Source organism: Natator depressus, chromosome 12, assembly GCF_965152275.1.
Source record: "Natator depressus isolate rNatDep1 chromosome 12, rNatDep2.hap1, whole genome shotgun sequence".
NCBI classification, from domain to species: Eukaryota; Metazoa; Chordata; order Testudines; family Cheloniidae; genus Natator; species Natator depressus.
The window spans coordinates 6,620,970-6,646,580 of NC_134245.1; the positions used below are offsets into that span (position 1 = coordinate 6,620,970).

Sequence of the window (25,611 nt, forward strand, 5' to 3'; positions counted from 1 at the left end):
ACAAATTTTGTACAGAGCTTCACACATATGTACACAGCCAAAGCTTCATGCAAACACACAGGCACAGTTAGGCTTCAGAGATACTGGACAGGAGCCGGTCTACACTCAAAACCGAGGACGACACAGCTATGCCAAAAGGTGCTGGACCTAGGGTTGCTGCCACAGCCCCTGGCTTGAAAGGGTTTCCATTATATCCAGGGTGTACAGTTGGGTTCAATGGTTCTCAGCACTCCCACTATACACATTGTTCCAGCACCCCAGAGCTATGCCGACTTAATCCACCCCCCCTCCCCAGAAAACCGCTTCCTTTGACCTAGTTCCCATCGCTCAAGGAGGTGGAGTTCCTAGACTGAAGGAAAAGCTCCTTCCTTCACCGCAGTCCACAGCTACACTATAACTATAGCTGTGAGCATAAAGGATTGAGTAGACTGCTAAGATCCTGGGTAACACATGAAAGGAACCAATGAGACCATAAACGCTGAGTGAAATGATCAAAAGTGGCCACTGATTCTGGGTGTCTCAAATATTTGGGGCTAACTTGGGCCTGATTTTCAGTGGTGCTGAGCACCCAAAATGCCAGTTGAAGTCAGTGGCACCTGCCAGTGCTCAGCACCTCTGAAAGTATCTCCAGTTGGGCAGCGAAAAATTGAGGCCTTCCGAAATCAGTGGTCACTTTTGAAAATGGCTGCCCCGTGTCTGCGGAACAGTACAGGTGCTATGGCCTAGGTACTATGGTGCAGTGGTCGTGACCCAACAGTTGTGGAGGAGGCTTTTCCATTGCAAGCTCTTGTCATGTGCATCGAACAGCGTAGGCTACGACGTGCCAACTTTGTTGTCCTCTCTAAGGCGAATGCTCTTGAAAATGTTAAAATTCCACTGAGGTGGGTGCAAAGTTATCCCCATGTGTGCGTGGGAGGGTGGAGAGGTGGGAAAGGGGCTTTCTGGCTGTAGAGACTGTTTCTTTGTTTGTATAACCTCTGCTTTGTGTTTTAAATGCTTGGACTTTGTCCCCCATGCCGGCAAAAACCCCTGGTGTGTCATGCACAAGGGGGAGGCCATGTGCACAGAATTAAACCTTGCACATTTCTCTTTCTCTCTCTAAGGATTTTTGCCTTGCTGTCCATCACTTGTATCTGGGCACCTTCCATGTAAATAGATTACCAACAGCAAAGTACTGGCTTGTTTTCCCTTTTCTGGTTCTTGGAAGCTCTGCTGGGGATACGGTCTTCTGTTGGCAGGGAACAAGGTAGCAGTTGATGCTCTGAATGCCTCTCTGGTTATAATGGTAAAGTTAAGGTTTATTTCACTTTAATGTACATGTCTCTAGTGTCTTTTCTCAGAGGATCTCAAAGCATTTTACAACCAATAATGAACCCCTGCAGCAAGCTTGAGCTTGATCTAAATTTAGTGCACAGACCCCTTGCATTTAAAAATATATTTTTAAATATATATTTAAAATGGGATTTATTGAATTAAATACAAGCCTGAATAACACAGTTCCTCTAGCATCAGTTCTGGTTTGGAGTTTGAAATTGGAGTCCACTTAATGTATCTTGCCCCCACAATTCCAGTTTGAACGGGCGGTAGATCTTTGTATTGACCATACAGACCTGGAGTGTAGGAGTTGTCACAGAGAAAGAGAGCCTGATACAATGTGTGTGTGTGTGTGTGTGGGGGGGGGGGGGGAAATCTGGTACTGTTGCTTGGGCCGTTTCTGCTAAAAAGTTTGGCAGGGAAATAGTCAACACATAAAGAGTCATTAATACGTTCCAGAGTCAACACCCCAGTGAGACAAATGGGAGTAGCTCAAACCTCCCTGGGCTATTGGCTCAGGGTCTCTGCAAATTGACAGGCATCATTGCCTCACTCACACCTGAGTCACAGTTGGAAGGTCTTCTTCTCAACCATTAGGGCTGGAAATGGAGCTTTTAATAAAATGAAAGCTGAGACGCTGGAGCCCAGTTCTGCAGGAAGTTCCCCAGCCAAGGCTGTATGAGGTGCAGAACGTGCCTCGCAACACAACCGTTCCCTTTCTCGCACGTACCGCTGATGTCCTGCTGAGCCATCTCCCAGCGGGTTTATTTCAGCGTGTGACCCTACAGATGCACAAGGCAATTCACTTCCAGTTATTGCCCTTGTTGGGCCAATTACATCCCTAGCATAACTGCCCTGGAGCATCCCAGGGATGAGTGCTGCCTCGTTCAAGAGGTGATGATGCTCCAGTCCTTGACCTGAAAGCTCTCAGTGCTTGGGTGATGTTGTAACCACTTGGTGTCTTTGGAGGACCCAGCTCCAAGCGACTGGAGCAAGCCACTCCAGGGGCAGGGCTGGATTTTGCTTCGTCACCCTAGTGTAAATCCAGAACATCTCCATTGCCTTCATGGACATCACTCTATTTACTCTGTGTGACGGAGATCCAGACGTGCTTCTGTCTCACCTGCAAGAACCCTGGGCTGTGAGGCAGCTCTGCTCTGCCCTGCCCTGCCCAGCACGTGCCCACGAAGAGCGGAGCAATCAGACAGGGAGTGGTGTCTTCCCACTGCTGGCTCCAGCACTTGTAATTAAACAGCTCTGCTTCTCCAGCTGGAGCAGACAGCAGTAATGAGGCTAGTGCACAGGCAAGGAAGCAAATAAGGGAGCCAGGTTCATTCTCCCTCCCTTAGATGAATCCAGGAGTGGCTAGCAGGGAAAGAAAGCATTGTTTGCCAAGGATAAGATGGGAGGGGACACGCCCCAGCCCTGCCGGGCTAGGACAGGCTGCACAAGCATAGGTGTACTTGCACTGATGGTGGCAAGGGAAGCCACACCCGATTTTGCCGTCTGCTCCTGTGAGGTGTCAAGGGCTTCCTACGAACAAGGTCGTGGAGTTGAAGGCCAGATGGGACCAGAGATCATCTAGTCTGACCTCCTGCATTTCACAGGCCACCAACCTACACACTGAGCAAGACAGGGCCTTGCTGAGATCCTGATCACTACCAAGCCAGCCTCTCCTCACCCTACAGGGGTCTCTTAGCTGTCCCACCCTGAAAGCCCTCCCCATTCACCTCGCAATACAACTCCTGTCATGGCCTCCAGCAACTGAGGAGACCATTGTTGTCCAGCCTCATGCCCTGTCTACACTGCAAGTGCAACTGGGCCTTTGCAGCCCTCTGCTGACCTGGTGACAATGAACACCCAGGAGTTCAGCATGGACAACAGCAGCTTTGTTCACCCAATGACCTTGTGATAACTGTGTGCGCGCCTCCGCGCCAAGCACCCTGCCGCCTCACCAGGTTCGTATCGGTAAATCCTGGGAAGCCTGGCCAGCTGTCCCATAGTGCCTCACTGGGGGAGACCTGCACAGACAGACACCAGTAAGACACCTCTGGGACATCCTACCACACAGGGAGCTGGGAGAACAGAGGAGTGGCCGATCCATTTACAGAGGCACAGTTAGGGAATCCTGCCTACACTGCAACATGAAGGCACTATGTGCTGGCTTTGGACTCCGACCGGGGGCTTTCATGGTTACCAAAGGAACATTAACCCATTGCTAGTGGGGACAAACCATGAGTAAAGCGGATAGGGGTACATTGTTCAGAAGTGGCTGCCGAGCCGTCATCTCCCTGAAAGTCACTGGGTCTTGGGCTGCTAAGTGTCTAAGACACTTTGCAAATGAGACAGAGAATTTTACCCCCTGTGGCTAATGGGTTACAAAGAGGGCCAAATGGATGAGGGGGGAAAAAGGCCATGAAGTTAAAACTCAGGAGAGGGGGACATGATTTGGACAGAATTCCCAGCTCTCCAACTGACTCACTGGGAGACATTGGGCAAGTGACTTCATCCAGCCTCAGTCCCCATGTGTAGGATTGTGGCTAAGGATACTCATCCATGAGAGTGGAGAGGGGGGTGTGTTTTATATTATTGTTGTTTGTAAAGCACATTGAGATCCTCCAACGGCAGGCCACAGAGATGTACAAAGTATCTCCCCCACAACGGTTGGGTGCTGCCCTCCTCAGGGGAACCTGTTAACAACAGCAATCATGCAGCACCAGCAGTGAAGTTGTGCATCCCTGGGCAAGCCACATTCACATGGACAGAAAGCCACACTGTGAACATGGGTTGATGCCACCACATCCCATCCGGCATGGCCACACAGACACACCATCACAAGGGTGGAATAAAGACCTCATTTCACCAAGGGTTTTAAAAATTATTACTACATTGTGTACAGGGGGGAGTGGTGGGGCAGTGTTCCTAATAATGACAAATAGTGACAGAGTGTGATTTCTCAAGACATCACTGTTTGGGAACAGCTGGTAGATCCTGATACCTGGATTATTTTTCAGGGAGGAAAGAGAGTTGAAGTGTTTCCTGCTAAAGGCTGCTGGTATAACTGCGCACTTGGGGTGAAATCCTGGCCCCACTAGAATCAAAATTTCCATTGATACCAAGATCTTACCCTTAAACTCCATGGATCATACAGAATTAACTCAGTGCAAGGCTGCATAGACTGAAGTAACCTTTGACAGAACTGAGCTCTCAAGACAGTCAGATTACCGGCTGCGAAGAAAATGAATACATGCTAGAACAGTTAGACTTCAGTCTGTATGAAAACACAGACACAGGGACCAGAGGCAGAAATAGAAGGTTTTATTTATATATATATTTAATACAAAATTTTAAACAGCGAATTTCATCTCCTGGCCCCTACAAACCAATCCAGGGAATCCATTAAGAATGTTTTAAAGCAAATATTGCAGATAAGAAGCTGATAAACATAAAGGACTTCTTAACACGATTTTAAATGGCAATGAATCCCCTGTGACATTGGTCTCTCTCGAAGCCACATTGGCCAGTGACACCACCTCCCTGCTATCTCACTGGAGGGAAGGGCCACAGAGGGGCTGATTCTCAGAAGCACTCAATACCCACAATTTCCTTTGAAGTCAAGGGGAGCACTTCTGAGAATCAGGCCCTACAGGTCCAGAATATACCAGGAAAACAACTTTATGGCAACTAGAATCCAGGGTTTGAAATGAAACAAAAGCCTCAAGTTCTTCTGGCAGACAACTATGGAATGATGGATACCAGGCAGCACTTGCCTGCCCTCTCCAGAATGGCTGAGAGGCTAAAGCACCTGTCAAGAGCAGGAAAGTACAGGATCTGCACAGGATCTCTTCAGGAGCTGAAGTTCAGTTCACAGTCCAGGGCTGTCATTACAGGACCCAGTTGGCTTGATTCATTTGAAAGTGGAGTTAGTCCTGGTGCAAGGTGCGCCCTGCCCTGGAGACCGATGTTCTTGGCTTGCCCAAATTAAGCTAAACAACAGCAGGTAATTCTGAACTTGGGTATGATCAGAGGGCTGCCAAATACCCTTATTGCTAGCCAGTTCACTTGGGAAAACCAACACTGCCCTCTTTTGGGCCTATGGCAGTATGACAAGCCTCCTATTTAAGATAAAAACCTGCCCTGTGCCTTTTAAAATTCTCTTAAAAATCGGGGCCCTGCTGCTCTTCTCCTCCACAAAGTCTCTCTGTGGATCAGTTTAAACTGAACACTTTCCACTAGTCCCAAACTGGAGTTAGGCTGCTTAGCCCTGAAAGTCAAGGGCCTTCCTCCGCTTTGCCAGATTTAATCCCACCTGGACTTGCAAGGACTGAGGATTTGATGCTCAATTTCTCCAGTGTGGCAATAAAGGCATCGGGGAGGAGGAGCCTCATAAGGGGACTTGTCCCCAGGCAGCTATAGGCAGAGAGAAGGACCTAACTCTGCACACCTGGATCTTGCAGTTAATAGCTAAGGACTCAGAGCTCAGGACAGTAACTATGCTCTAGATCCCTTTAGCAATGCAGTGCAATTTCCAGCTGTGTAACACTCCCCCCTTAGCAACCTCCCTCGCCTCTGCACTAGAAGGCAACTACAGCTTAAAACATCAGCACATCTGGCAACCACAGGTAGCCTAGAACTGCCTATGTTGATGGCAGTCTACACAGCACAATAACCTAACAGCCTCACATATACACACACCTAGGCCAGCGGCTTCAAACAAAAGCAGCCTGGCTTGAGGCTACAAACCTCCCTAGGCTGATGAGCTGAGAAGAGCAACTCGGCATGCATGTGAAACTCCAAACTGTCCAACAGTTAGCAGAGGCGTTGGAGCCGCTGGAGTGCGTGGCTTTCCATCTCCTACCTCAAAGGGAAGGAGAAGAACTTGTTCCCAGATCTGCAGCGGATCTGATCCCACTGGAATCGCAGCAGGAACGCGGAGTCCTCAAACCCATCCACAATCTCCTGGAAAACATACCCAGGGCCCATAAGGGAAGCGTCACTGTGTGTGAGCTCAGGGGGCTGCCCGCGCATCAAGTCAGTCACTCACAGCACACAGACCATGGCTCTCCTTATGAAGAGGTAGCAGCTGGAGGTCTTCAGGCTTCCCAGGCAGCTCATAAAGAAACCACCTTAGAGAAGCGGAATTAAACTCAAACTCCCACCTAAAAAGTTCTCTTCTCTCATCTCTCTACGGTTTACAATTCAGTCACCTGAAGGCTCCCAGCTGAAGATACGTGGCTGGGAAGTTACCTGAATCCCTCCTCATCTCCGGAGACACCTGGCTGGTGTGTTACTTGTTCCCCCCCCTCCCCAATCCCAGTAGACAGCTGCATGGGGAGTTACCTGAAGCTCCTGGAGGCACTGCCCTTCCAGCTTGTCAGTCAGGTCCCCGGCACACCAGGCCAGGCTGATATGGAATGATGGGTTCTGTACAGAGAGATACAGAAGCTCAGACAGAGCGATGGAACAGCAGCTCAGGGCAAGGTTGCTGCAAAGTCAGAGAGCTGGTGTAACTCAGCCCTGTAGGGTCCCACCACCCAGGGTCTCAGAGCGCTTTACATGTGTGAAGCCCCACAATCCACCGTGAAATAGGTAAGCATCATCATCTCTACTTTACAGATAGGGATCCAATGCGAGTCAGTGTCAGGGAGGGGATTAGATACCATGAATCCTGGCTCCCAGTCTGCCTACCTCTGGTATCAATAGCAAAGGCTGGCTTTCCCTGCCTAGCGTCTCTCAGCTTTGCAAGATGTATTCATAACATGTGGAAAAACACCTCTACGCAGATACAGATCTGAGAAGTTGTTTGATACCTCTGAGCCAGAAGCAAGCACACAACTCAGTCCATAGACTCAGAGATCAGAGTTTATTTAATAAAACCCCCAAACCCTGTAAGTGAATTTAGGCACAGTGAAAGATGCTGGATTGGCAGCTCAGGAGACTGTCCACAGAACGGGCAGCATCAGTGCCAGCTTCCTGCATAGTGACCTGCCAATGTGGCTCAAAGATGACCGGGGCAGGACCCTCCATGGCCCATACAACCCTAGGCCATTCTCCTGCCAACAAGGTGCCAGTTTTGGTGGTGGTTTCCGTGACATGTCCCCCTGTCCCCTGGGAATGGGGCTCAGACCCGGGAAACGCATTTCACAGAAGGGCCATTGGACGGTAATGAATAAAAATCACTACAGTCCCGGGCGGGATGGGACCGTGAAGTGAAAGGCTTGTGCTAGCCCCATTCTCATTTGGCAATACCGACCTCCAGGCATTACTGACAGTGAGTGACCTCAGGCCCTTGATCCAGTCAGCCTCTGACTGCCAGGAAATGCCCTGCACAGGGCCTTGAGCGCTTGGTGCTATTGGAGGCAGTAATTAATGACCAGCATGGCCACCAGTCGGAAAGCAGGATAAATGAGTGACATGGGAGCAGACAAACCAGGATCCCCCTTGGAAGGGGCAGAAGTGGAGAGAGGACAGAAGCAGGAGGCGAGTTCACGTTGTGATATGTTTTCCCACTCCCTTTTATTTGCTGCATCTGAAGTTCAAGCCCCTTATGAACTTGTTCCCACCGCCTCTATATTAAAGCCAGGGAGGCAGCTAAGAGCTCTGGCCTCCCTTTGAGGTTTTGGACAGGCAGAGAAGAGGCAGAAGACAAGAGCCAAACCATTACCTTGTAGAACGTTGGGAGATCAAACTCCTCCATAACTTTATCCACCTCCGAGACCAGCTCCAGCAACTGAGAATGCCCACACGAGACCTCCAAGCCCACAAAGGTCCTGCGCACCAACAGGGAGAAAGATGGAGTGCAGGAAGATCCTCCGAGCAAACTTTTGTCGCACTGGAAGAGCCGTGTTACTACCCTACCTTGGAGTCCCCTATGAATTTGGGCAGGTTGCTAAGGGCAACCAAGTCCCCATCCTTTCCCGGGGTCATATGTCAGACTGAGGGGAAAAAAGTAGCGGAGCTCTCCTAAACTCCACCGGCTATCCAAGTTCCACCCGTTCATGACACCAACACAAGCCGGCACTCACAGTGGAATCAGCAACTTTTCCTAGTTCGATGGTCCTCCTTTTTCATGTGCTTTGTTCAGCAATGAAACAGTTAACATTCTCAACATTTTAAATCACTGTCGTTAGGCTTCAGAGTTAACACACAACTGAGATGACTGGGACAGCTCTTTCTTCTGTCAGGGCTATTGTTTCAGGCTGTCTGCAGACTCAGGCAGATGTCACTGGACTGGGTGCACTGAAGTCACCTTTGCAGCTAAAAGGGCTAGAGACTTGCATTATTTTTTTGAATGAGAGCTGCGGTTCTGCTGTGCAAGGTGAAACCACCAGGCAAAGGTACCAGCTCAATGAGCTGCCATGAACCGACCCAGTCAGATAACTGGATTTATCAATATATTTTGGGCTGCCAGCCTGGAAGTGATGGGGGGAACTGGGAGGACGGCTATGAAAACCGACAGCAGCAGGTTTTTGGGACAAATGGATATGATCCCACACAGCTACCAAGCTGCTTAGCGCTGATCAAGGGGTCTGCACACAGCATGAACCACGCCCCATCCACCCCTCCTAGTGCCAGCTTTCCCCTACTCCCCAGTGCTCTCGAAAAGGGCAGGGTGCTGTGCTACTCACTCACCTGGTTTTGCACTGGTTGGTATATACCTTAACCTGGCTGGCCGTACAGAAGAACCTGAAATAGGGGAAAGCAGCAATTCAACTAGGGAAAGAAACAAAGGAGGAGATGCAAAGTGCCCCGCCATTAAGCTGCTGCAGCCAGGCTTCCCTGTTGCTGGCCAAGCGCATGGGCAAAGGCCTGTTTCTAGCAAGGGTGAATCCATCCAAACTGAAGCTCCCTGGGGGTGGGATCAGGCATTACCCCCCCTTAGGTTCCACTCTGCTGTGCACTTCTCAAGCCTAGCCATCAAAACAGCATGAGGCTGTGTCCAGGGGGTCTCCAAGCCAGCTGTAAGCACTGAACTCAGGAGAGACCTTTGGTAAGAAATTTACAAGACAATGCAACACTGTCACTGCTCCTCACCCCAGAGCCCCCTGGCCTGCTCGCCAGACTAATCTGGTGTCAGATTCTGCACCCATTCAAGTCCAAGGAAAAACTCCCGTTGATTTCAATGGGGCAGGATCTAGCCCCCTGCGTAGGGGTCTCGAGAGAAGACACTGGATTAACCGGGATCCACAGCCTGTCAGGGGGAATCACGAGGAGTCCCAGAGTCAGAGCAGGCTGAGAGGTTAGGAATGGCTGGAGTGACCCGAGGAGAGAGGGCCGCGCGGGGAGTGCGCCTCCAGGGTTCTGCTGCTCCTACCTGTAGAAGGAGGCTACGTGTTCCTTGAGGGACTGGACCAAGGGGTTTATCCAGTGGTAGCGCAGCACCACGCTCTGGGAGAGGCTGACGTGGAATTCCTCCATGGCAGTGAGCGACACCGTGTACCTGCGGGCGTGGGAAACGAGGAGCTCCCGCAGCTCCAGCAATTCCTCCTGGATTTCACCTGCCAGGGAAAAGAGTAGCGGGATTAGAGCCTGACCCTCCCCCATAGCTCCATCTAGGTTGTATTTCCCTAGAGAAGGTCATGGGAGACAGTATCAGAAGCCTTACTAAAGTCAAGATATAGCACATCTATTGCTTCCCCCCATCAAAGAAAGCTATCAGGGTGAATTGACATGATTTGTTCTTGACAAATCCATGCTGACTGTTATTTATCACCTTATTATCTTCTAGGTGTTTTCAAATTGATTGCTTAATTAATTATTTGCTCCATTATCTTTCCAGGTACAGAAGTTAAGCTGACTGGTCTGTAATTCCCCGGGTTGTCCTTATTTCCTTTTTTATAGGTGGGCCCTATATTTGCCCTTTTCCAGTCTTCTGGAATGTCTTCTGTCTTCCATGACTTTGCAAAGATAATTGCTAATGGTTCAGATATCTCCTCAGTCAGCTCCTTGGGTACTCTAGGATGCATTTCATCAGGGCCTGGTGATTTGAAGACATCTAACTTGTCTAAGTAATTTTTGACTTGTTCTTTCCTTATTTTAGACTCTGATCCTACCTCATTTTCACTGGCATTCACTATGTTAGACGTCCAATCGCCACCAACCTTCTTGGTGAAAACCGAAACAAAGAAGTCAGTAACCACCTCTGTCATTTCAACATTTTCTATTATTGTCTTTCCCCCCTCATTGAGTAACGGCCCTACTCTGTCCTTGGTCTTCCTCTTGCTTCTAATGTATTTGCAGAATGTTTTCTTGTTTCTTTTGATGTCCCTAGCTAGTTTGATCTCGTTTTGTGCCTTGGATTTTCTAATTTTGTCCCTACATACTTGTGTTATTTGTTTATATTCATCCTTTGTAATTTGACCGAGTTTCCACTTTTTGTAGGGCTCTTTTTTGAGTTTTAGATCATTGACGATCTCCTGGTTAAGCCAGGGAGGTCTCTGGCCAGACTTCCCGTCTTTCCTATGTAGTGGGATAGTTTGCTCTTGTGCCCTTAATACTGTCTCTTTGAAAAACTGCCAAGTGTCTTCAATTGTTTTTCTCCTTAGACTTGCTTCCCAGAGGATCTTACCTACCAATTCCCTGAGTTTGCTAAAGTCTGCCTTCTTGAAATCCATTGTCTTTATTGTGTTGTTTTCCCTCCTACCATTCCTTAGAATCAGGAACTCTACCATTTCATGATCACTTTCACCCAAGCTGCCTTCCACTTTCAAATTCTCAACCAGTTCCTCCCTATTTGTCAAAATCAAATCTAGAACAGCCTCCCCCCAGTAGCTGTCTCCACCTTCTGAAATAAAAAATTGTCTCCAATACGTTCCAAGAACTTGTTGGATAATCTGTGCCCTGCTGGGTTATTTTCCTAACAGATGTCTAGTAGTTGAAGTCCCCCATCACCACCACGTCCTGTGATTTGGATGATTTTGTTAGTTGTTTAAAAAAAGCCTCACCCATCTCTTCTTCCTGGTTAGGTGGTCTGTAGTAGACCCCTAGCGTGACATCACCCTTGTTTTTTACCCCTTTTATCCTTACCCAGAGACTTTCAACAAGTCTGTGTCTTATTTCTATCTCAACCTCAGTCCAAGTGTGTACATTTTTAATACATAAGGCAACACCTCCTCCCTTTTTTCCCTGCCTGTCCTTCCTGAGCAAGCTGTACCCTTCTATACCAATATTCCAGTCATGTGTATTATCCCACCAAGTCTCTGTGATGCCAGCTAGGTCATAGTTGTGTTTATTTCCTAGCATTTCGAGTTCTTCCTGCTTATTCCACATGGAGGGCTCCACTGCCAGGCATAGGTGCCGACTTTTACTGCCACCGGTGTGTGCTTGACCCCCCCTCTGCCCCCACCCCGACTCCACCTTTGCCCCGCCCCCTCCCACCCCCATTCCAACCCCTTCCCCAAAGTCCCTGCCCCAACTCCGCCCCCTCCCTGCCTCTGTTCCGACTCCTTTCCCAAATGCCCGCCCTGGCCCCAACTCCTCTCCGAGCGCGCCACGTTCCCGCTCCTCCCCCCTCCCTCCCGGAGCTTGCTACAGCTGTTTGGTGGCGGCAAGCGCTAGGAGGTAGGCAGAGGAGCGGTGACGTGGCGTGCTCAGGGGAGGAAGTGGAGGTGAGGTGAGGTGGGGCAGGGTGGGGCGTGGAGCTTGGCTGCCGGTGTGTGCAGAGCACCCACTAATTTTTCCCAGTAAGTGCTCCAGCCCTGGAGCACCCATGAAGTCGGCGCCTATGCTCCCAGGGGTCTCTGTCCCTCATCTGTTCCTGCCAACACCAGCCCCATACTGGAACAGAGCGCTCCTCTCCCCAGCACTCCCACTTCTTCCCCTGCCTCAGCATTCACTGTCCCCATCCCGGGAAACAGAGGGGACAGGGCTGAAGTTACCTACAGGGCAGGTAGACATAAGTCGCCCAGTTGCCCCGCTCATGGGGGAAGTTGCGCACTCGTCCGCCGTGCTTGGAGCTGTCATCCGTGACCTCCTCTTCCTGGTCTTTGAACATGTTTAAGACACTGTCCGGCAGAGGGAGGCGAGGAATCGGCATGCTGCAGGAGAGTTGGGGGGAGGAGAGAGGAGAAGAGGAAGTTAACGTGCATGGCCCACTTCCAGAGAGAGGCAAGTGTCCTTGGCTAGGTGCGCCATGGACAAAGGCTTATCCTTCCTCATTTGCACAGACGTGTTCTAGACTCCTCCAAAGTCAGCCAGCAAGGAGAGCTTCTATACAGTTCTGGAGCCAGGGAGGGTTCCCCCTCTCAACGCAAGGGCCTCCATCTGTTAGCCCTAGGTTCCTGTGCCTGGCCCGGTCCTGTGCAATCAGTGCTACCAGTTTTAACCCTCTTCCCATCCCCCCCTTATGAAACCTAAAGCCCCAACTGCATTCAGAAGCCCAACAGGTCACCTCCAGCTCTACCCATTGCTAATATTATTTGTGGTTTTGCAGAGGACAGATAATCCCAGACAGCCCAGTTGCAGGCCTGGAAAAGGGAAGGGAAGAGGCAATATACCCCCCAATCAATTCTTATTTCCTCCCCAAACAGGCTTTGCACTCACACTTTTCCCAAAGACACTTTCATGATGCTGTATTTCAAACACTTAAATTCGGGAAAACACTTCAGTTACCAAATGCAACACCACGCACCAGCGACCAAGCTTTGGCTGCCACTGACAAACTGGAAAGTGACAACACCCGGCCCTGCGATCAGGCCTACATCTTACAGTCCCTGAACACTCTGCTGCCCTGAACATCGGCCTGTCAAACCGACTCACCGACAGTGAAAAGCCACTACACAATTCAGCACAACCAGAGCAGGCCACCGAGCAGAGATCCAGCAATAAAATAGCAAAGGGCATTCATTACAGGTCTGGGTGAGGGTGTGTTTGCGTTAAGGGGGAGTCCAGGCCTAGATTCGGAGGTACTGCAGGCCAGGACTGAGGGGAGCGAGCAGACTTTCCAAAGTGGGTTAAACTAAACGGGCCAAAGGTGCTCTTAGTGCAGAATAATTGTGTCCGCAGGGGGAGATAATAGCTATTGCACTTTAAAATTCAAACTCTAGTTTATTTCACGATAGTTCCCCATGTAGACAAGCCCCTAGATCTGCCAGTGCTCTGTCCAGACCTGCAGCACTTCCTGATTTCAGGGGGTTTCAGCCTGGACTGGGCTATTAAGCATCAGCTCTTTCGGGCTATGACCCCGTGCAGACAAGCCTGAGCGGGGGCTCCAGGAGTAACAGCAGGAGGTCTGGGCTGAGGGCCACGGGCAGAGCTGTGTCGGGCCCAGAGGACGCAGCGGGTCAGGCCTGGGGCGAGCCCCACCCGATCCCTCTTTTCCTCCCACTTCGAAACTTCCGTGCGAAGCAACAGGCCGAGCGGGGGGGACGCGAGCAGCTGCGGCCGGCACGCCCCGGGGCCCCCCCTCCGCCAGGCGGCCCCCCGGCCCCCAACCCACCTGGTCTGGGCGGGGCCGGCTCCGTGGGTCGCCGCCCCCCGCGCCGAGCCGCCCCCCGCCCCCTCCTCTCGCCCCGCCGCCGCTCGCGGGGAGCCGCCGGACTCATCCTCCGAGCCGCTGCTGCTGCTGTAGCCCACCAGCGCCGCCCCGCTCATGGGGCCGGGGCCGGGGCCGGGGCCGGGGCCGGATCGCCGCCGCCTCCCTCCCTCCCCGCCGCGGCGCCTCCGTGCGGCAGCGTGTCGCGTCCCCCGGCGCTCGGGGCCCGGCCGCGCCGTTCCCGCGGCCCCGCCTGGCTGGGGCGAGCGAACCCCTCCCGGGGCCGGAGGGACGCCGCAGGGGGGGCGCCCGGCCGCCGGGGGAGGCTCTCGCGTGGAGCGGGGGGGGGTGGAGCAGGAAGCTGGAGCGAGTCCACAGAGGGGGCGAGAAGCCAGCGGGGGCCCGACCTGGCGAGAGGCTGGAGGGGCCAGGGAGCCGGCGGGGTGGCTGGAGGACCGGGGCTGCGCTTCCTAGGGGCGGCTCCCATGCCGGAGCGCGTAGAGAAGGACTCCGGATCCCCGGTGGGTGGACCCGGGCTTTCCCTGACCCAGCGGAGCGTGCGGGGGGCAAGAGGCTTGGGCCTGGGCGCGGAAGCAGTCACCGGGCTGGGAGCAGGAACCGGGTCCTCTCTGCCGCCTTCTTCAGCGAGCGAAGGAATTAACTTCCACCCCCCCCGCCCTGGCCTCATCCGCCCGCTCACCCCGGGCTGCTGCTGTCTGCTGCGCCTGGGGCGGGGTGCTGCGCACGAGCAGCTCCCGGGATAGAGGCTCTTTCCCGGGTACCCCGAGGGCAGCTCGCCAGTGGCACCCCCCCCCCCGGGAGCCCCCCACTCCTGCCGGGAGCGAGGAATCCAGGCCGACCCCGCAGCCGGACGCGTGCAGCCGCGAGTGGGCACCGGAGTGGGGAGGATCATGAGTGACCTGCGAGCTTTACGGGACAGCAGGGGCCAGCCTCCGGCGCCCCGTTTACAGGGGGTGCGGGGAGGGGCCGTCTCAGACCGATGACCTGGGGCTCGGATCGCTGCACCCCCCTCTGGGCCCCTGCAATCAGGGTGTCTTTGTCGCGGCCAAGAACTCCCCAAAATGTCCCCTGCCCCGTCCATGTGGGGCAGCACTGCCCCAGCCCCCCCACCCCCAGCTTGCCCGGGGGCATCAGCCCCCCCCTCTCCCCGCCCCTCAGTGCCCGGGGTAAGCGGCCCCCAGAAGTTCCCGTCGCGGCCCGGCAGGGGGCAGTGTGGGCGCGCGGTTCCCCCCGCGGTCCGGCAGGGCGCACCCCCCCCCCCCGGTCCCTCCCTCGGCCCCGCCTCCTCCGACTCCCTCCATCCCGGGGCTCGCAGCCGCCGCCCAGAGTCCAGCGGGCCCCACCCGGCAGCGGGACCCCCAGCGCCGAGCCGCCGGCTGCCCGCCTGGTTTCCGCCTCCTCCGCCGTGGCCCCGCCTCGGCCCCCGTTCTCCGGGTTGCGCCGCCGGCCGCGGCCGCTACGCCAGCTCGGGGATCGGGAGGAGCCCGCAGGCCGCGGCCCCCGGGACCGAGCCGGGCTGACACAGGCCGCCCCACCCCCTCCGGGCCCGGCCTGCAGGTGAGCGGGGAGCCGGGAGCGCCGGGGCCGGGCGGCGCCCCCCCCCCCCGCGGGACCCGGGGCCTCCCCGCCCCCACTGCTGGGGGCTCCCCCCCGGACCTGGGGCTTCCGCGCCCCGAGTGCTGGAGGGTCCCCGGCACGGTGGGGCTGCCCGTAGCCCGGTGTGTCCCCCTGCCCCGCTCCCTCCGCTGTCGCTGGGGGATCCCCGCCGCTCCGCTCTCCAGGGGGCCGTGTCCCAAATCCTGGGGGCGTCCCCGGCCCTCCCGGCCCCAGCCAGCGCTGGGGGCTGTGGGGTTCCGCGACCCGCTTCTTCGGGGCCAGCCTGTCCCCGGGGGCGCCCTACCGCTCCTCCTCCTCCTCCCAGCCCGGGAGCGGTTCCTCCTTGAGACAGAGTCCAGTTATTTAATTAGGTCTGTTTTTGTTTATTTCCTCCCCAGCTCTACTCCCAGATTTGTCTCATGTCTCTCCCTTCCCCTGCATTTTTTGTTCCTCCCAGCTGGAAATGTCCCCAGCTTCACACGTAGGACACGGTCTGGAAAGAGGAGGGTTTTTACTTCCAAGTAAAGGAAACACGTTCTTTTTTTGATCTGTAAGTTAAACTTCGTGGTTTGGACGTCTCACCTTAAGGTCTGGTTGGACAGGGGGTGTAATATGAATGGCATGGAGGGGGAGGCTTTATTTCCTGTCATGTCTCTGCGCTCATTACAAAGAGGACTTTCAGTGGGGTATTTGTAGCGTTTCCTGCTTCTCTTTACATATTTTAACTATCTTGTGAGTTCTCCATAACATAACGGTGTAGTTTGTTCTAGTCAGCACTGGGTTTCCCTTGATCCCACCAGGGTGAAAGCTGAATAGAGGGCTGAGTGTGGGGTAGCTTACTAGATTGTAGGGTAAAAAGGTAAAGATGTCTTTGAGGAACAAGTAGCAGCTGAGGGTGCTTGGTTTCGTCTGAAGATCTAGCTGTATCTTTTCCTGGGGAATTGTTAAACATATTTAATAAGCATATTAACATTAAGGGTAGGCTGCAGATGACAAACGCCAGGAAACTCAGAGGAACACTTGTGCTGGAGTAAACCTGCGGGAACAGACCATTTAATTAAGGCACAGGCCTGTGCTGTGATTTCCTTTATGCCCCTTGCTGCTGTGAATCTATGTGGGTTGGATTCTGAGCCCTCCTCTCTTGCATGTAGCCTCCGCTGCTGGCCTGCACTCTGGAGTTACTCTTCTCTTTGTGATGTGTTAGTTACTTGGACTTGGTGCTGTGATTGTGACCTGGAGGCTGATCGGGAAGTGAAGCTGGGCCTGAAATGGAGAGGTGGGGATCAGAACACAAATAGGTTCATAACAAAAAGGCAAGAGAAGTGGTGCGCGGAAGGTGCAAATTATTGTGCAGAAGGGCCAGATTATGTTTCAGATGGCTACATTGCGAGCCTCTTCTCCAGCTTGAGAGTACCTCTTTCATTCTGACGCTCTTATTAAAGCAGGGGTGGCCAACCTGAGCCTGAGAGGGAGTCGGAATTTACCAATGGACGTTGTCAAAGAGCCACAGTAATACGTCAGCAACCCCCATATCAGTCGTGTGTCCCCCCCCCCCCCCCCCCCCGTTTCAGCGCCTTCCACCCACCGGCAGCCCCACTGATCAATGGTTTCATGGCATGCAGGAGGCTCGGGGGGGCGGGGGCGGGACAGCAAGGGCATGGCAGGCTCAGGGGAGGGGGCAGGAAGGGGTGGAGTGGGGGCAGAGCCAGGGGTTGAGCAGTGAGCACGCCCCGGCGCATTGGGAAGTTGGCGCCTGTAGCTCCAGCCCGAGAGTCAGTGCCTATACAAGGAGCCGCATATTAACTTCTGAAGAGCCGCATCTGGCTCCGGAGCCGCAGGTTGGCCACCCCTGTATTAAAGTGTCGTCATTTTCTGTGTCCCACCAAGGGATGAGCCAGACTGAACATCTGCATTAACTTGTTTGTTTATATCAATATACCCAGGTTGGTATTCCTAACGGCTTTGTTTGTTTGGGTAGTACCTAGCCGTTTCCATACTGCATCAGGCCATAGTCCAGAGTGCGGTCTCTGCTTATCTATCAGACTGCATAACAACTAACTATAGATTAAACCTGCCCACAGGGGAAGTTTTTCTTCTTCTTCCTGGGCAGTTAGTGGTTGGCTTATGCCCTGAAACATGAGATTATCTATTCTTAAAGTCTTATTCCAGCTAGTGTAACTGCAGATATTCTTTTAGTACAAATAGTTCTAAATTAAAGCTGGGGATAGGGTGGAATGTGCAGGATTGGAAAGGGAGATCCCAGTGAAGCTGCCAGCCCTAAGGAGTTTGGTGGCTTCTCTGAATAGTGCACCATTAAATATAATGTTGTAAAGGCAAATTGGTTAGTGCAGCATCCTATTGAGTACCAAAATAGTGCAGCTCAATCTGAGCTGAATGCCATGGTGGGCTAGCTGAAGTTTTGGGTTGTTTTTTTTGCCACTTGCCACTGATGTTTGAGACAGTTGCAGCTATGAGTGGGAGACTAAGCCATCAGTTTCTGCTGAATCCAAAGTCGCCTGTTAATGGGAAACTAATATGAAAGATGGAGCTTTTGAGCAGGGCCTGGGATAGTGGTCCAGTAGGAATATCGGTACCCTCCTTCTTCCCAAGAGGTGGTGTTGGAATTCTTGCCAGGGGATTGGCCTGCTCCTGGGCCTCGCTGTTACCTCACTGTCTTTCTCTTGTATCTGTAATAGATTTAGTCTTCTTACTAGCAGGTAAATTTTCTTAGTCCCATGTTATGCGTCGGGAAGGGTTACAATTCTGGTTGAGTCGTCTTTGTGAGGCAGAAAATGTGATACCTTTCATTGGGGGCAATGAGTAAATTATGCACAAGTTTGTAGGCTCCAGTGATCCTCCCTTCAGCAGTTTGGCAGTCTCTGTAACCAACCAATCACATTATGTACTCTGGCCACGTTCGCTAAAAGACCTATATAGCTACAAACACTTTTTTGGGTACTGTGATCTGTCTGTAAGTAGGCCTTCGCTCTAGTCTCATGGGTTAATGTCGTGTGGCCCATCATAAGCAGAGTAGTTGTTTCCCTGGAGCCCTCTTGTTCTTCCGAGTCTCAAAATAAGAAGAAATCTTATTCACTTCAATCCCCTCTTTAGAGAGGCTGTTTCATTTCTACAGCTGTGGTGTCAGGTACACTAACAAAGTTGGGGATTGGAAGTAAATCCTGAAATATCAGAGACTGTTTTCCCCCAGTGAGCCTTTGGTACTCAACCAGTCCTAACTGGATCAGAGTGGACTCTGCTTGTGATGTTATATTTCAGTGTAAAACTTGATTGACTCTTAGCATACAGCAGTGTGTATCTACCCCCTTGGACTGCACAACAGTGGGACAACATTTTGGTTTTAGTAGGTGTTGAACCCCAGCAGATCCTGTCACGCTCCTGTGCAGTGATTTTTTCATATGGGTTTGTGGAGGGCAGTATTTTTAGTCGGAGTAGGGTCTGTATGTCTTCTTGAGTGAGGTTTACATGAAATAATTAGAAAGGTCGGGCTTGTCTTTTGGCGAGCAATCCACTTTTGCTATCTCTAGCCAATGGTTTCATAACAAGTGAATGCATGGGGATTTGAAATTGAAACGTTGATTAAATTAATCCAGTTGACTACATAGTTTTCTCTGCTGAGAATTTAGGAAAGAGATGGTGACAGGTCATTAGATAGTCTCAATCTGAGCCCCAAATGGGGACAAAAGAATCCCCAGATTCTCTGTAAACTGAAACAGCCACAAGTACCCATGCCTCCCTTTCTGGGCCACCACACTTGATTGAAAATGCAGGGAGCCAAAAAACAAGGCTGCTAGTCCTTAGGACAAAGGCGGTCTAATGGGAGTGTGGCTGTCAGGGCAGGACTTGGTCCCTTCTGGTCCTAGGTAAACTTGGCCTAGACTGTATGTGTTCCTCCTGGTTCAGTTAGTTTTCCCCCTTTTCTGTGTAAGTGTGGCTTGGATAGAATAGGTATAATAGATTATTTTTAGTCTGATCCGTGGATTAAAGGGTTGAACAAACAGTTGTCTTGCTTACCTGTGGGAACTGATGTGAGCTGTCTTCTTTCCTTGCAGAATTGTTCCTTGGAGTGTGTTCCTCACCTTTGCCAACGTGAGTGCATTGGGTCAACACGGACAAGGGCCTCCTGTTGTCTTCAAGACGCTTTTTTTTTTGCTTCTGGTTTCCATTTAGTTTACCCAAAAAACTTGCGAAAGGGAGTGCTTTTCATTTGATCCTGAGATCTAGAGCGTGGGCTGGATTCCCCGCCCCCAGTTGAGGACCAGCTGCTGGGAATCAGTATCTTCTCAATTGCTCCCCTCGACCGAAAAGCTGAAGCTGTGTCTGCTAAAACCCCATTTTTTTTTCCCAAGCATGTCAGAAAGCTGGCAGCAGCAGCAGCCACAACCACAGCAGCAACAACATCACGCCGGGACAGCAGCACTCCCGGAGCACTCGATCCCTTCGAGCACTGCTGAGAACCCTCTGGGTTGCGCGGTCTACGGCATCCTGCTCCAACCAGACCCCAATCCGCAGCATCACCAGCACCCTCCGATCCAGGCTGGGGAGCCATCCCACAAATGCGGTGTGTGCGGCCACGACCTTACTCACCTGTCCAACCCCCATGAGCACCAGTGCCTGCCAGGGCACGACCGCTCCTTCCAGTGCACTCAGTGTCTGAAGATCTTCCACCAGGCTACTGATCTACTTGAGCACCAGTGCATCCAGGTGGAGCAGAAGCCCTTCGTGTGTGGGGTCTGCAAGATGGGCTTCTCCCTGCTGACCTCCCTAGCGCAACACCACAACGTCCACAACGGCAGCGCCGTGAAGTGCTCCATCTGTGAGAAGACCTACAAGCCGCCCGAGGCGGAGCCCTCCCAGGCCCTCGACTCGCTGGAGAAGCCGTACAGCTGCTCCATTTGCCAGAAGACCTTCAAGCACCTGTCCGAGCTCTCGCGGCACGAGCGCATCCACACCGGAGAGAAGCCTTACAAGTGCACCCTGTGCGACAAGAGCTTCAGTCAGTCGTCGCACCTGGTGCACCACAAGCGGACCCACAGCTCGGAGCGGCCGTACAAGTGCACGGTGTGCGAGAAGACCTTCAAGCACCGCTCGCACCTGGTGCGCCACATGTACGCGCACTCGGGCGAGCACCTCTTCAAGTGCAGCGTCTGCGAGCTGCACTTCAAGGAGTCCTCGGAGCTGTTGCACCACCCGTGCACGCCCAGCGGGGAGCGCCCCTTCCGCTGCGGCGAGTGCCACAAGTCGTTCAAGCGCCCCTCCGACCTGCGGCAGCACGAGCGCACGCACAGCGAGGAGCGCCCCTTCAAGTGCGACCTCTGCCAGATGAGCTTCAAGCAGCAGTACGCGCTCATGCGCCACCGCCGCACCCACAAGGCGGAGGAGCCCTTCAAGTGCAACCTGTGCGAGAAGGGCTTCGTGCAGCCCTCGCACCTGGTCTATCACCAGCACGTGCACGGCATAGAGAACCTGTTCAAGTGCAACGTGTGCCAGAAGGGCTTCAACCAGTCCTCGGAGCTGCTGCGGCACAAGTGCGTGCAGAACGCCGAGCGGCCTTTCAAGTGCACCGTGTGCAACAAGTCCTACAAGAGGGCCTCTGCCCTCCAGAAGCACCAGCTGTCGCACTGTGCCGAGAAGCCGCTCAAGTGCACGCTGTGCGAGAGACGCTTCTTCTCCTCCTCGGAGTTCGTGCAGCACCGCTGCGACCCGGTGCGCGAGAAGCCCCTCAAGTGCCCCGACTGCGAGAAGCGGTTCAAGTACGCCTCGGACCTGCAGCGGCACCGGCGCGTGCACACGGGCGAGAAGCCGTACAAGTGCCCGTCGTGCGAGAAGGCCTTCAAGCAGCGCGAGCACCTCAACAAGCACCACGGCGTGCACGCCCGGGAGCAGCAGTACAAGTGCATGTGGTGCGGGGAGCGGTTCCTGGACTTGGGCTTGCTGCAGGAGCACAGCGTCCAGCACACCGCGGAGGGGGCGTACCAGGTGGCGGCCTGCTTGCCCTGAGCCTCCTCGGCAGGCTCCGGGGTGCATGCCAACCTCCTCGCCCGCCCGCGTCCCTTCCCTGAGCATACAGGATCGATACCCGTACCCAGGTGGGGCAGTGGGAGATGGGCTGCTGGCCTGGCTGACAGTGCTATGGCCTCTTTGTTCTATTCCACCTGTATTAGTGTCTTACTGATCTGCTGGACAGTATGTGAAGAATCCAGAGGAGTGGAGGAGAAGGGGAGGAAATAGTGAAAGCAAATCCCGTACCTGCTTGTCCTTTTCTGGATTGTAGTTCACACTGCACCTGCAGTTCAAAGGGACGTGAGTTTGCAGGTCTCTGCTCAGCCGCCCCCGGGGACTGTAGCCCTTTACACGCACCACCTAGTAACGAGTTTCCCTGAGAGAGCTGGCTGACTGTCCCTGGCCTTCATACAGGCTCAGGAACAAGCCAGACCCAGGCACGACTTTCTCCCCCAGGCAGTGAAACAGCAGGCTTCCATTTTGGGAGCCTTCCTGCTTGTTAGTCCAAATACAGTTAAGTTGCTTAAAAGCAGTTTTGAGCCAGTAGCACTGGTTGACCAAATGGCCCTTGGAGCTCTCCAGACATTCCTCTCACTAGAGTGAGCAGGAGGGAACAGCATCAGGACTGCTGTGCTGCAAATGTACTAAGTCCGTTGCTGCTTTTCCAGTCTTTGCTGGCTGTAGAAGTCTGCAAAGGATCCTTTCCCTCTCACCTGACCCCCCAGTAACTCTGATGCAGTCTAAGGGTTACATGAGTGCTGGACGGTATTTGGAGAAGTTGGCTAGGTCAATCCTCTAGATCTCCAGCACTCCTGGTTCTATAATTGGCTGAGAACCTTAAGTTTGCAAGCTGCTCACCTGGGAAGAGTCTCTGAATTTCCTAAGAGTTCAGCTGTCTTGAGGCATAGCTCTGCTATTAAGACTTAAAACTGCTGCCAAAGCAAGCCCTTCTCTAATAGTGCTACTCAGTGATGCACTTGGAGGGGCATACGATCCCAGCCTCAGGGGGCTCTGTGCTGAAAGTGAGAGGTCTCTGAGTGGGATCAGCAGTAAAACACTACGGGATAGGGAAAACACTACTCTTTAAAATACAACTTGAAAAAAAATCAGCAAAAGAGAAGTTTGTTTGTTTAGAAATGAGTTTGAGGATTTGGGATTGTAATTGAACCTCCCAAATTTTGTGGCATTAAATTGTGATCTTTTGGGGCATGACCTTTTTATTCCGATCAGACAGTGAGTAGGGGAGAATTCATTCTCTCCTGTGTAATTGGCTTCTTGGGAAGGGCAGGTTAGCAGAGGGTCAGGGATGAATGTTTTCCTTTCTGGGAGTGCCTGTGGGCCCCTCTTGTTGGCCCCTTATCCCACCTGTATCCTTCATGGGAATTGCATCTTTATATTGCAGCCAGGAACCATTTTAAAAAAAAAAAAGTCATCATCCTCTGTTTTCCCATTGACAGGGCTGATCCAGCCCCAAAAGCTGTCATTTACAGAATATTGTTGGCTTCTCACGACCCAGGGTTCTTCAACTAAAGTTTGGCACTTCCTAGGCCAGAGTGCCTGCTGCATTACCCAAAATCCTTTCCTTGCCACCAGCTTGGCTGGCTAGTGTTTGAATTCGGGGCACACTGGTTGTAACTAGTGAGAGCAGTGGTGGTCAGACTACCTGCATGCTGCCCAAATGGATAGGGCCACAAAAGCAGTTCCATTGTGGGTGACAGAAACCCACATTAACCCTGTAAAAGGTTAAGTCATACCTGTTTTCTCTCAAAGGATCCCCCACTCCGTGTCTGCTTCCAGCACCGTAAAGAGGACCAGAGCTTATTTCCACAGGGGGCTGGAACAGTTGAAGGAACAGGTCCCAGCAGGGCCGAGTTTTCCTCACGAGCAGCTTTAAGGCGTTTAAATGAACCTCTGGCACCTCAGGAGGAGTGACTCAGTCAGTGCTCTTCGTATTTCACGCTGCCTCAGAGATGTAGAACCGACTTCTACCAAGTTTTCTGTCTGCGTTTATTTTCCATTTTGCTTTTTTTTTTTTAAAGCAGTTTGTTAATATTCATTAAAAGAAATCCTGTATAGTTTAATTTGATGTCATTTTGGATCTTTAAAAAGAGAGATTCAGTTCTAGGTAGCTGGTTTTTGATGTTAATATATAGAGTTCAGTGTATCCTTAACTACAGGAGTAAAACTGAAACACAAACAAGAAAAGCTAATCTTGTTCAGGTTGTCTTTATAAGTGGGTCAGATTGGGGGAGTCAGGGAAAGGTGGCATTGGAGGGGATATTGCTAATGGAAATTGAAATTCAGGATGTGAGGGGAGAACTAAAGAACCAAATTGTTCGACATGCAATACACTTGGCTATAGAGACTATTTTTGTTCCCGCTGCAGAGCGTTTTGCACTAATGCCTTTGGGACATCCGTTGGGAACCACCAACGCTGGTGGATTGGCTCATAAGATGATAAACCCACTTAAAATTAAAAATCAAGAATGGCTCCCAGTGTCCTCCCTCGTTTTGTTTTGACAGCCAGAAGCATTGATAGTTCAGAACCTACAGGTAAATGTTCTGCAGTAAACTGCACCACCGAGATAGGGGAGCAGACCTTGCTCTTATGGGGAGGGAGAGCTCAGGGGTTGGAGCATTGGCCTGCTAAACCCAGGGTTGTGAGCTCAGTCCTTGAGGGGGCCATTTAGGGATCTGGGGCAAAAATTGGGGATTGGCCCTGCTTTGAGCAGGGGGTGGGACTAGATGACCTCCTGAGGTCCCTTCCAACCCTGAGATTCTATGATTCTTAGTGCTCTGCCAGCTACTGTATTCAACTTGGCTATGGAGAGACCAAAAAGTGGATGAATGAGGTTCTACTGTAGTTAAACAGCAAACAATAGATTTATTATGGGTGGCAAATACCACACCCTCCACAAGAGATACGAGGGGTGCTGTAGAGGCGGATATGAATGTATAGGTGGCAGCAGTGGTGTGGCATCTACAGTCTCCTAACCCCTTTCAAGTAGGGAGATAAATTATTTTCCGATATAAAGGCTCCACTCCTGCTGCATCTCGGCAGTACTACTTTTATTAACGAGATAGTTTCCCCTCTTCCTCTCCGCCCACTCTGGTCTCTGTCCCATCCGCTTCAGAGCACCAGCTAGCTCTGGATGCGAAGGATCTGTTCTCAGCTCAGTACCTCTCCCTGGTTTTTGTAGCCAATTTAGAAGTATGTGAACCCAGGCTAACCCTCGTTGCGTTCCCCGCTGGCTCTGGTGCTCTCTCATGCTGTGTTAGCTGTCTGCTCCAGCCAGGAAATCTATGAGCTGCTGAACTGTTCAGGGCGGGAGCAGGGAGCTAGGCAGCCCAGCGTGTAGCTGGTACCCTGGCTGCTCAGTGCTGGAGTGGGCAGCTGAACTCAGCAGTGGCAGAAGACAGCAGTTCTGTCTTTCCTGCTGTGTGAGTTATTTCTAAGCTAGTCCCCAAAGCAGGGATGATTGGTGATGAACTGGAAGGGGATGGAGAGGATGGCTTGTATTGTGTAGTTGAGAGATCTGGCCCTTTTCTGAGAAGGGAATGCTTATTTACACATTTAAGGGATGGAGGATGCTGATGTATGACTGTAGTTGCCAGAGACTCTTCGTTTGTGAAGTAAATAGCTGGTAATACACATCAGAGGCCTGCCCCTGATGCCAGTGTTACAGGAATGTTAGACTTGTTCAGTAGTGGCTGGGGAGGCCCTTTGCAAGGGGGCTACTCATTTCCACCCACTTTAAGGCACCTTCATGCTGCCAGAACACCATAAAAGGGTCTTAGTATAACAGAACCAGGCCCAAGATCTCTTGAATCTATGTCCAATCTGTCTGTGGAAATGCAGTTCATAGCTGCAACCCTGCAAGCTGGAGGCATGCATTTCTCAGGTCTAGTCACACCCAGGGCTGTTACCCAGCTCTCCGAGGTAGTGCAGATGCATCCCAGGAGCCCTAATAGTTGGTAAATGGGAGAGGTGACAGTACTGTAGGAAAGGATTTGGGGGTTATAGCACATCACGCATTGAATGAGTCAACAGTGTGATGCAGCTGCAAAAAAGGCTGATTTCATTCTGGGGTGCACTAACAGGAGTCTCATGTGTAAGACACAGGAGGTAACTGTCCCCGTTCTACTCGGCAATGGTTAGGCCCCAGCTGGAGCACTCTGTCCAGGTC

General features: G+C 52.3%; 3 protein-coding genes across 7 annotated transcripts in view; 1 reads left to right on the top strand and 2 right to left on the bottom strand.

Moving 5' to 3' along the window:
- Window positions 1–4,670: 4,670 nt before the first annotated feature.
- Window positions 4,671–15,814, bottom strand: USB1 (U6 snRNA biogenesis phosphodiesterase 1). 3 transcript variants are annotated; one of them, XM_074968479.1, is made up of 7 exons: window positions 15,708–15,814; window positions 12,196–12,350; window positions 9,629–9,812; window positions 8,947–9,000; window positions 7,979–8,084; window positions 6,655–6,738; window positions 4,671–6,273 (listed from the first exon to the last, which is right to left on the bottom strand). In XM_074968479.1, the coding sequence occupies exons 2-7, from the start codon at window positions 12,347–12,349 to the stop codon at window positions 6,169–6,171; spliced, it is 687 nt and encodes a 228-aa protein (XP_074824580.1). In that variant the 5' UTR covers window position 12,350; window positions 15,708–15,814; the 3' UTR covers window positions 4,671–6,168. The 3 variants fall into 3 exon arrangements, with proteins under 3 accessions (XP_074824580.1, XP_074824578.1, XP_074824579.1); XM_074968477.1 differs by lacking the exon at window positions 15,708–15,814 and adding an exon at window positions 14,194–14,388; XM_074968478.1 differs by lacking the exon at window positions 15,708–15,814 and adding an exon at window positions 13,751–13,905.
- ZNF319 (zinc finger protein 319) lies at window positions 14,225–24,026 on the top strand. 3 transcript variants are annotated; one of them, XM_074968475.1, is made up of 3 exons: window positions 14,225–14,307; window positions 15,861–15,953; window positions 19,474–24,026. In XM_074968475.1, exon 3 carries the CDS (start codon window positions 19,772–19,774, stop codon window positions 21,419–21,421), a length of 1,650 nt encoding a protein of 549 aa, XP_074824576.1. In that variant the 5' UTR covers window positions 14,225–14,307; window positions 15,861–15,953; window positions 19,474–19,771; the 3' UTR covers window positions 21,422–24,026. The 3 variants fall into 3 exon arrangements, with proteins under 3 accessions (XP_074824576.1, XP_074824574.1, XP_074824575.1); XM_074968473.1 differs by having other exon boundaries at window positions 14,248–14,307; window positions 15,802–15,953; XM_074968474.1 differs by lacking the exon at window positions 14,225–14,307 and adding an exon at window positions 15,348–15,364.
- SPMIP8 (sperm microtubule inner protein 8) overlaps window positions 16,544–25,611 on the bottom strand; it is a 38,625-nt gene continuing 29,557 nt past the window's right edge. The window contains exon 9 of the mRNA XM_074968481.1: window positions 16,544–16,666. The gene's annotated coding sequence lies outside the window, so the exon portion shown is untranslated. The remainder of the gene's footprint in view (window positions 16,667–25,611) is intronic.